Below are 10,373 nucleotides of genomic sequence, written 5' to 3'. Positions count from 1 at the left end.
GTAGGCACCAAAAGTACTTGATTGGGTTTAGGTACCAAAAGTACTTGGTTGGGTTTAGGCACCAAAAGTACTTGATTGGGTTTAGGTACCAAAAGTACTTGGTTGGGTTTAGGCACCAAAAGTACTTGGTTGGGTTTAGGTACCAAAAGTACTTGGTTGGGTGTAGGCACCAAAAGTACTTGATTGGGTTTAGGTACCAAAAGTACTTGGTTGGGTTTAGGCACCAAAAGTACTTGGCTGGCTTTAGGCACCAAAAGTACTTGGTTGGGTTTAGGCACCAAAAGTACTTGGTTGGGTTTAGGTACCAAAAGTACTTGGTTGGGTGTAGGCACCAAAAGTACTTGGTTGGGTTTAGGTACCAAAAGTACTTGGCTGGCTTTAGGCACCAAAAGTACTTGGTTGGGTTTAGGCACCAAAAGTACTTGGTTGGGTTTAGGTACCAAAAGTACTTGGTTGGGTGTAGGCACCAAAAGTACTTGGTTGGGTTTAGGCACCAAAAGTACTTGGTTGGGTTTAGGCACCAAAAGTACTTGGTTGGGTTTAGGTACCAAAAGTACTTGGTTGGGTGTAGGCACCAAAAGTACTTGGTTGGGTTTAGGTACCAAAAGTACTTGGTTGGGTGTAGGCACCAAAAGTACTTGACCACCAACTGAACCACGTTTCTAGTGTAAAAGCATTTTCTGGAGGGTTTGGGCTTTCAGACCATTTACAGGAAGTTCTGGTGGTTCCTGTGTAAACTGGAAACAAACAAATGCACTGAGAAATGGACTGAAATAAGGACACAAATATAAACCTGCTGTGACGGCTAATTTTTTGAAACAGAATCCTTTCACACAACAAGGACGTTTTTTTGGCGAGTTTGAACTGGCCTCGAGTACAGCTGCAGGTTGTGATACCATAACAACAACAATATGATCTGCATCTGTTCATTCTGTCAAAGCTCCACTGAACTGTTTACAAACACACAGCGGGTCAAGACCTCTCGCGTCATTTTTGCACGTGTAGGGCTCTGTGGTCATGTCCGCAACACTAAATATGCAACGGCCTGTTATAGACTTTCAAAATAAAACTAGTGTTTAACATTGTGAAAGGTTCGGTGATGGTGTGGGTTAAAATAACTAAATTACTTACGTAAAGTTACTTTTGTTTCACACAGGAAATGAACACCGGCCTCCTGGAAGTCCGGTTCTGGCCCACTGTCCAAACCACCTCCTTATTCTGACTTTTCAGAATCAGAATCAGGTTTATTGTCAGCTATTGGTGCTGAACAGGACTCATAAATGTAAATATAGAAATATAAATATAGAAAAAATAGTTTCCAAATGTACATGAAGGCCTGCAATAAAGAATTAGTGCAAAGTTCACAGTTCAAAGTTAAATATCCCACAGAGCTTCCATCAGCGCCTTGTTGATTTACTATCACATATTTGAGTGTTTTTATTTCTTATTCCAATTCTTTGACTCGTTTTCACCTAATTTTCATCATTGTTTACAGATATTTTCTCTTAAACGCTTTAGTCAGCAGCATGAAGTCAGTCACAGCCCATTGATCAATGATCAGTAAAGCTGTGAACACCGTGTGTGACACGCTAGATGACGCTGTCGGCCTCATTTTACCGGAATACAGACTATATTGTGCGCGACCGCGTGTCAGAGCGCGTGCACGGTTGTGTGTTGAGAGAGAGCATCTGCCTCCACGCACGCACGCACGGGGAGGATGCTGCCTCGGTTCAGACCACAGACGCGGAGCTGAAGAAGAACCGGACGGACGCACCGACGCTGCCTGCAGGATCTACCGGGCACCGAGCTACCGGGGCCGGGCCGAACCCCCCGGTGTGATTCTCCTGTGCGCCCCGGAGCGTCGGGCAGGATGAAGAAAAGCAACCAGAGCAGACGGGTAGGAGCGCGTTTCTGTCTCTAACGCATCTGTCGGGAGCTTCAATGTTTTTATTCTTCACTGATCCGGGATCAGCTCCCAGCTCCCGGTACCGTCCTCCAGTCTCCTCCCGGTGTGATTATTATTATTGTTAACATTCAGGAAGGCAGCAGCTCTGCCACAGAGCACAAAGGTTTCTATCTCACTACAGAAGCCCGTGAAATTCTACTAATATTAATATTAATGTCGTCGTTAATATTCATGCGAGTGTTTCAGAGGAGAAGAACTCATTTAATATTCAATAATCTGATGTCTGCATGTTCAGTACAAATCACTGCAGAAATATTGATCATTTTAACTGTAGATGGAAAACAGGTGAGCAGCTGAGCCAGATCAAGTTAAACATGTAGAGAAATATAAATATTAATATAGAAGAGCTGAACAACAAGCAGCTGTTCTCTCTGGAAGTGAATATTTAATATTAAACTGAGCTGAGGTCTGTTCATGTTTAAGGTTTAAAAAGGAGGACAAAACATCTCAAACCTGACTTCATTATTCTGACCCAATACTGCAGTCAGTGAGGATTTAAATCTGTTCCATCTTCCAACACCAGCGTTCACTTTCTCTCACATGATGCAGATTTCCACACTCCTGTTTGAGATTTTCTTTTTCTATTTTCTACTTGCCAACCTTTTAATTGATATATCCAGCGTTTAGGATGGAGGATGGAGCTGTAGCAGCGGCAGATTTGTTTGTGTGTGCGTAGTGTGTCAGAATATGAAACCCCAACATGTCCCAGCAGCAGTGCTCTTGTGTCCAGGAGCATGCGCTGCACGTTAGAAAAGCTTCACATTTCAGTGTTTTCCCTGTTTTATGTGAGTTTTAGATGAATATTCTGGTGGTGGTCATGGTCAGGGGTTATTTTCACCATATCTCTGAACAAATAGTTGGAAAAGCGAGAGCAGATAATAAATAACAGCCAAAAGATCAGTCTGCTGGAGGAACTACAACCTTTAGATTTGGAGAAAGTAATTTGGTTGGTTCTGTTGCTCCACAGTGATTTTACAGTGAGGGCACAGCATGTTTTGGGCATCAGCCCTGAAACCCTGTTAATATGACCTCAGACATTATAGATACGACTGTTCATGTTGCCTTCTGTGTCTTCATTTTACAGCTTCTGACATTTATCTGTAGACATTAATATAAAAAACAGGCAGCGTGAGAAACCTCCTCCCTTCTGAGGTGCATTTTATTTCAATAAAATCCAAACAGAAACGTCTCCTCATCAGTTTAAAAGGACGAGTTTGCATCACTAATTAGCTTTACTAACCTCAGCTCCTCCGGTCACCTCCGTCCTTTCTTTTCCAAAACCACTTTTTCAGGCTGAAAACTGAAACATAATTTAGGATGAACCAGGACGGAGCTGCAATTTAGTAAGTTTGTACCTGATCTCAACTTTGGACAAGTAATAAAATGCAGCTTCCAGTTACTTTCTATAAACTGAGCTAATGCTCTGTAGCTGCTGTAGAAGCTGCTCAGTCTGAAGGGGAGATGTTAGCTAACTTAGCGCTAACCAGCTTCACTTTTCCAGCAGGTGGGAAACAACAGACTTTTCTTGGTCTTGAGAAGCGAACACACTGTAACAGACACTGTACATTTACTGCTGCTCGCTATGCACCTCCTGATTCAGAGTTACGCTGCTCTTATAACACCATCTGTCACATAGATGTTCTTTGCAGAATGAGGAGCGGAGTGAGCAAAGCAACGAGTGTTACCCTGCTCGCACAGTGTGAGAGTGAAAATTAGTAGCGCATTGATGTAATAATGAGTGGAAACACTGATCTATTTCTTTAAGTCCTGGTCAGCATGTGAGCTGCACTGTAACTCAATAAATTCCCCTCAGAGATCAGTACAGTATTCTGATTCTGTGTTGCCGCCACGCCGGAAAAAGAAAAACTGATCAGTTTCATGTTACAAGCGGAAAGTTTAGAGACGTTATTAACACAATATGCTATTTATAAGCTTTGATAACTTATATTGTGTTTCTGACATGTTAAAACAAAATAAGTTACCACATTAAAACAAGCTAAATAGTAAGTTGTTATAATAAGAAAACCTGATCGGTTCTTCTGTTGCTGTTGTTGGCAGCAACAGGCTTCCGTACATTTTGTGATCATGTCATGAATAAAAGTGACAGGTTGCCAGTCCATCGCAGGGCCACACATAGACAAACACTCACACCAAAAGACAATTTAGGGTCACCAGTTAACTGAGACTGCCGGAGCACCCAGGCCGAGACGCCAGGGGTTCGAACCCATGACCTTCTTGCTGTGAGGCCACAGTGCGTTCCACTGGACCACTGTGCTGCCCTCTAAGGATGATCTGTGTGAACATGATATTTAGATTATGATGGTGATGGTGATGATGATGGTGGTGATGATGATGATGATGATGATGATGATGATGATGGTGGTGATGATGATGATGGTGGTGATGATGATGATGATGATGATGATGATGATGATGATGGTGATGATGATGATGGTGATGATGATGATGGTGGTGATGATGATGATGATGATGATGATGATGATGATGATGATGATGATGGTGATGATGATGATGATGATGATGATGATGATGATGATGATGATGGTGGTGATGATGATGATGATGATGATGATGGTGGTGATGATGATGATGATGGTGGTGATGATGATGATGATGATGATGATGATGATGGTGGTGATGATGATGATGATGATGATGATGGTGGTGATGATGATGATGATGATGATGATGGTGGTGATGATGATGGTGGTGATGATGATGATGGTGGTGATGATGATGATGATGATGATGATGATGATGATGATGATGATGATGATGGTGATGGTGGTGATGATGATGGTGATGGTGGTGATGATGATGATGATGGTGATGGTGATGGTGATGATGATGATGATGATGGTGATGGTGATGATGATGATGATGATGGTGATGGTGATGATGATGATGGTGATGATGATGATGGTGGTGGTGATGATGATGATGGTGGTGATGGTGATGGTGATGATGATGATGGTGATGGTGATGATGATGATGATGATGGTGATGGTGATGATGATGATGATGATGATGGTGGTGGTGATGATGATGGTGATGGTGATGGTGATGGTGGTGATGATGATGATGATGATGATGATGGTGATGGTGATGATGATGATGATGATAATGATGGTGATGATGATGATGATGGTGATGATGATAATGATGGTGATGATGATGATGATAATGATGGTGATGATGATGATGATGATGATAATGATGGTGATGATGATGATGATGGTGATGATGATAATGATGGTGATGATGATGATAATGATGGTGATGATGATGATGGTGGTGATGATGATGATGGTGATGATGATGATGATGATGATGATGATGGTGATGATGATAATGATGGTGATGATGATGATGATGGTGATGGTGATGGTGATGATGATGATGATGATGATGATGATGATGATGATGATGGTGGTTGCGATGATGATGATGATGATGATGATGATGGTGGTTGTGGTGATGATGATGATGGTGATGATGATGGTGGTTGTGATGATGATGATGATGATGGTGGTTGTGATGATGATGATGATGATGGTGGTTGCGATGATGATGATGATGATGATGATGATGATGATGATGATGATGGTGGTTGCGATGATGATGATGATGATGATGATGATGATGGTGGTTGTGGTGATGATGATGATGATGATGATGGTGATGATGATGATGGTGGTTGTGATGATGATGATGATGATGATGGTGGTTGCGATGATGATGATGATGATGATGATGATGATGGTGGTTGCGATGATGATGATGATGATGATGATGATGATGATGATGATGGTGGTTGCGATGATGATGATGATGATGATGATGATGGTGGTTGTGGTGATGATGATGATGATGATGATGATGATGATGATGGTGGTTGTGATGATGATGATGATGATGATGGTGGTTGCGATGATGATGATGGTGATGATGATGATGAGTGGTGTTTCCTAAAACAGTCCTGTTGAAATCACTGATCAGCTGGAGGTTGTTGAGTCCGTTCAGATCAATACAGTCTGAACACGAACATCAGTTCTGCAGCTGCTCCTCCTGACGCGTTCATCATCAGAGATCTTCTGTAAATCTTTTTAAAGCTGCGAGGTTTCCTCTTCCTCGTACCAACAGGCCAGCCTCTTATACAACAACCCAGCAGCATCACAGCCATTGATCACTGTGGCAGTACTACTTTAAAAAGGCTGCAGAACACACACACAATCATGGCCGTAACCAGCTATGAGGTCACAGAGGTCTGGACCTCCTTAATTATATGTACATTTTAGCCTATTAATAAATAAGTGTTGAATAAAAACCTTAGGTAACAAGCTTAAACTTAAATGAAGGCTTTAGGACCATATGGTCGCAGCTGATTACACTGTTTCCCCATCAGTGGTCAGAGTCCAGACCTGGGTCAGTCACTGAGCTAGAGTCCAAGTCAAGTCTCACGTCTCTGAGCTAGAGTCCAAGTCAAGTCTCACGTCTCTGAGCTAGAGTCCAAGTCAAGTCTCAAGTCACTGAGCTAGAGTGCAAGTCAAGTCTCACGTCTCTGAGCTAGAGTCCATGTCAAGTCTCAAGTCACTGAGCTAGAGTCCAAGTCAAGTCTCAAGTCTCTGAGCTAGAGTCCAAGTCAAGTCTCACGTCTCTGAGCTAGAGTCCAAGTCAAGTCTCAAGTCACTGAGCTAGAGTCCATGTCAAGTCTCAAGTCACTGAGCTAGAGTGCAAGTCAAGTCTCACGTCTCTGAGCTAGAGTCCATGTCAAGTCTCAAGTCACTGAGCTAGAGTCCAAGTCAAGTCTCAAGTCTCTGAGCTAGAGTCCAAGTCAAGTCTCAAGTCACTGAGCTAGAGTCCAAGTCAAGTCTCTGAGCTAGAGTGCAAGTCAAGTCTCAAGTCTCTGAGCTAGAGCCCAAGTCAAGTCTCAAGTCTCTGAGCTAGAGTCCAAGTCAAGTCTCAAGTCACTGAGCTAGAGTCCAAGTCAAGTCTCAAGTCACTGAGCTAGAGTCCAAGTCAAATCTCTGAGCTAGAGTGCAAGTCAAGTCTCAAGTCTCTGAGCTAGAGCCCAAGTCAAGTCTCAAGTCACTGAGCTAGAGTCCAAGTCAAGTCTCAAGTCTCTGAGCTAGAGTCCAAGTCAAGTCTCAAGTCACTGAGCTAGAGTCCAAGTCAAGTCTCAAGTCTCTGAGCTAGAGTCCAAGTCAAGTCTCAAGTCACTGAGCTAGAGTCCAAGTCAAGTCTCAAGTCTCTGAGCTAGAGTCCAAGTCAAGTCTCAAGTCACTGAGCTAGAGTCCAAGTCAAATCTCTGAGCTAGAGTGCAAGTCAAGTCTCAAGTCACTGAGCTAGAGTCCAAGTCAAATCTCTGAGCTAGAGTGCAAGTCAAGTCTCAAGTCTCTGAGCTAGAGTCCAAGTCAAATCTCTGAGCTAGAGTGCAAGTCAAGTCTCAAGTCTCTGAGCTAGAGTCCAAGTCAAGTCTCATGTCTCTGAGCTAGAGTCCAAGTCAAGTCACTGAGCTAGAGTCCAAGTCAAGTCTCAAGTCACTGAGCTAGAGTCCAAGTCAAGTCACTGAGCTAGAGTGCAAGTCAAGTCTCAAGTCTCTGAGCTAGAGTCCAAGTCAAGTCTCATGTCTCTGAGCTAGAGTCCAAGTCAAGTCACTGAGCTAGAGTCCAAGTCAAGTCTCAAGTCACTGAGCTAGAGTCCAAGTCAAGTCACTGAGCTAGAGTCCAAGTCAAGTCTCATGTCTCTGAGCTAGAGTCCAAGTCAAGTCACTGAGCTAGAGTCCAAGTCAAGTCTCAAGTCACTGAGCTAGAGTCCAAGTCAAGTCTCATGTCTCTGAGCTAGAGTCCAAGTCAAGTTACTGAGCTAGAGTCCAAGTCAAGTCTCAAGTCACTGAGCTAGAGTCCAAGTCAAGTCACTGAGCTAGAGTCCAAGTCAAGTCTCATGTCTCTGAGCTAGAGTCCAAGTCAAGTCACTGAGCTAGAGTCCAAGTCAAGTCTCAAGTCACTGAGCTAGAGTCCAAGTCAAGTCTCAAGTCTCTGAGCTAGAGTCCAAGTCAAGTCACTGAGCTAGAGTCCAAGTCAAGTCACTGAGCTAGAGTCCAAGTCAAGTCTCAAGTCATTGATTACGTTAATTGACCACCACAAGTTTGGCAAGTAAACAAACTTCTTTGTTTGTGTCTTGTTGAAGTTTTAAAGCCAAAGTTTATGATGAACGGCTCAGCAGCTGCCGGTGTTTGTTGTCCTCTCTCATGTGTGGCCACGCTCAGCTGTTACTACGTGTTATGTAGGCAGGTTATAGGTAACGCAGGGAGGGAATAACAGCACGCTCAGCAGACGCTTCCTAAAAATAAAAATTGTTCACGAGTCCCGCACCTCGAGCCCGAGTCGAGTCATAAGTCTTTTGAGGATGAGTCTGAAGTCACTGTGTGTGCAACTTAAGTCAAACTCGAGTCCCGATCTCTGGTGAGTGAGACAGAAGGGGCGGGGCTGCATAGTTCATATGGAATAGACCAACAGGTCTGTGGAGAAGAGGGGGTCGGCCGTGTCGCTCAACCTTCTGCCAACTTTTTCATTGTGGCCTCAGATCTTCCATCAAGGAGAATCAGAATCTCTGATGGTTCTACTGGTTGTTCTGGTCTTTCCAGACTCTACCGGTTCCTACTGGTGTTAAGGACTCTAACTGACTCTACTGTTTTCTGTGGTTTCTCTCTGACCCTGTTTTTGTTGTATTGTGATGTTTCAGGGCGTTCAGGACTCTGGTCCACAGGCAGTCCAGCAGCCGGAGAAAGTGGGCTGGATCAGGAAGTTCTGCGGCCGAGGGATCTTCAGAGAGCTGTGGAGGAACCGGTACGTGGTCCTGAGAGCAGACCACCTCTACATCTCTGACAAGGAGGTGAGGACCAGTTCTCTTTCTCTTTGTTGCTCTGAAAACCCCAAAGGCATCAACCTGAAGGCCTCTGGGCCGGCAACAATAAATATGCAACATCTGGTTAGACTTTCAAAATAAAACTAGTGGTTAACGTAGAAAAAGATCATGGTTTGGCTTAAAATAACTGTGCTACATGCGTAACTTAGACAGGCTAAGTAGCGCTACTTCCGCTACCGCTAAGTCCAGTTTCTGTCCCACCCGTCCACCTCAACCTCTGTCTTACTCGGACTTTCCTGTTATTTATACTCAGCAGTGGCGGTTCTAGACCAGTTTGATTGAGGGGGCCTGACTGGGGCCTGTGGTTTTGTCAGAGGGGCCCATTCGATCCGGGACAAAAGAGACAATCTTTCAAAATGTCTTGTGTAGTATATAATTTAATGTTTTAGTATGTTTCAGTAACAGGATCTTTTCACTAACTTAGTTATGGTTTTATTACCTTAAACAAAAACAACCTTCCTGTTAACTTTAGCTCAGGTTACAGGACATTCTTTGATGCAACACTTCTTGGTAAAGCTTAATAAACAGTAGAAGCTCTAGTGTATGAGACATCCTCTGGATCCCAGTTTATATTTTGTATCCCACTATAACCTTTGCTAGGAAACAACAAATGGCTCCATATTCACCCCTGTTATTAGTCTGGATGTGAAATATACATAAAATTCAGAGGGGGGTCATAGGGGCTCCCCCCAAAACCGCCACAGATACTCAGCCTACTTTTAGCGCTGAACAATGGCGCCAAAGGGCGGAGGACGCAACAGCGCGTTGGTATCTGACGCTCTGAGCTGATACGGCTGTAGTCAATAAACAGAATCTTTCTTCTTGAACCTGGATCCTGTTTCCACAGATGTTGGTGATGAAGTCATGAAGTAGGGTCAAAGAGTTTTGAATCAGTGCAGTGGATGTTTCAGCCACCAGCTGAACCGGCGTCAAAATGGCGTCCACAGAAAGGCTCAGACTATCACACCAGGTGTCCGACAGCATCACGGAAAGGATCCCTACGAGGGACTCCCGGTGACCCCCTTTGTTTTTAACAGGAAACTGAAGTCTCGCTTTGAAATCTTGTGAGAGTTGTTGCAGGAGGACGCCGGTGCAAACGAGGGGGAGGAGTTTGTTGAAAAGCGATGAGGAAAAGAAAGATGATCATGTTGCTCTGCAGCTGCTGGATAAATAATCAGCTTTAAGAAACCGGTTTCAGATCCAGACGCAGGAGTCAGAGGACGGACTCAGCGACCCTCGTGTGTTTTTAATTTTCAGCTCCGATGATGCTGAACGCTGAGTCAGACCAACTGATCATGTGACCCGCGGTGTCACGCTCACGTCCTTATCAGAGCAAATGTCCTGAGAGAGACGAGCGGTCAAGAGAGGTTCAGAGTTAAAGGGAGAGAGAGAGACTTTATCAGATTTTATTCACACACATTTGTTCCTCTGTCCCTGTGGGGACATCTCATTGATCCTG

General features: G+C 43.9%; 1 protein-coding gene across 1 annotated transcript in view; it reads left to right on the top strand.

Moving 5' to 3' along the window:
- Positions 1-1,755: 1,755 nt before the first annotated feature.
- The window catches only part of plekho1a (pleckstrin homology domain containing, family O member 1a), a 32,300-nt gene continuing 23,682 nt past the window's right edge, over positions 1,756-10,373 (top strand). Inside the window, exons 1-2 of the mRNA XM_038724403.1 lie at positions 1,756-1,897; positions 8,732-8,881. Coding sequence (XP_038580331.1) covers positions 1,871-1,897; positions 8,732-8,881 — 177 coding nt within the window. The 5' untranslated portion in view covers positions 1,756-1,870. The remainder of the gene's footprint in view (positions 1,898-8,731; positions 8,882-10,373) is intronic.

This window comes from Micropterus salmoides, unplaced genomic scaffold, assembly GCF_014851395.1.
Source record: "Micropterus salmoides isolate LMB-PRFRI ecotype aquatic unplaced genomic scaffold, ASM1485139v1 Ms_hic_scaffold_17, whole genome shotgun sequence".
NCBI classification, from domain to species: Eukaryota; Metazoa; Chordata; class Actinopteri; order Centrarchiformes; family Centrarchidae; genus Micropterus; species Micropterus salmoides.
The sequence above is the reverse complement of the archived record's forward strand: the minus strand, read 5'-3'. Positions and strand labels throughout refer to the sequence as shown.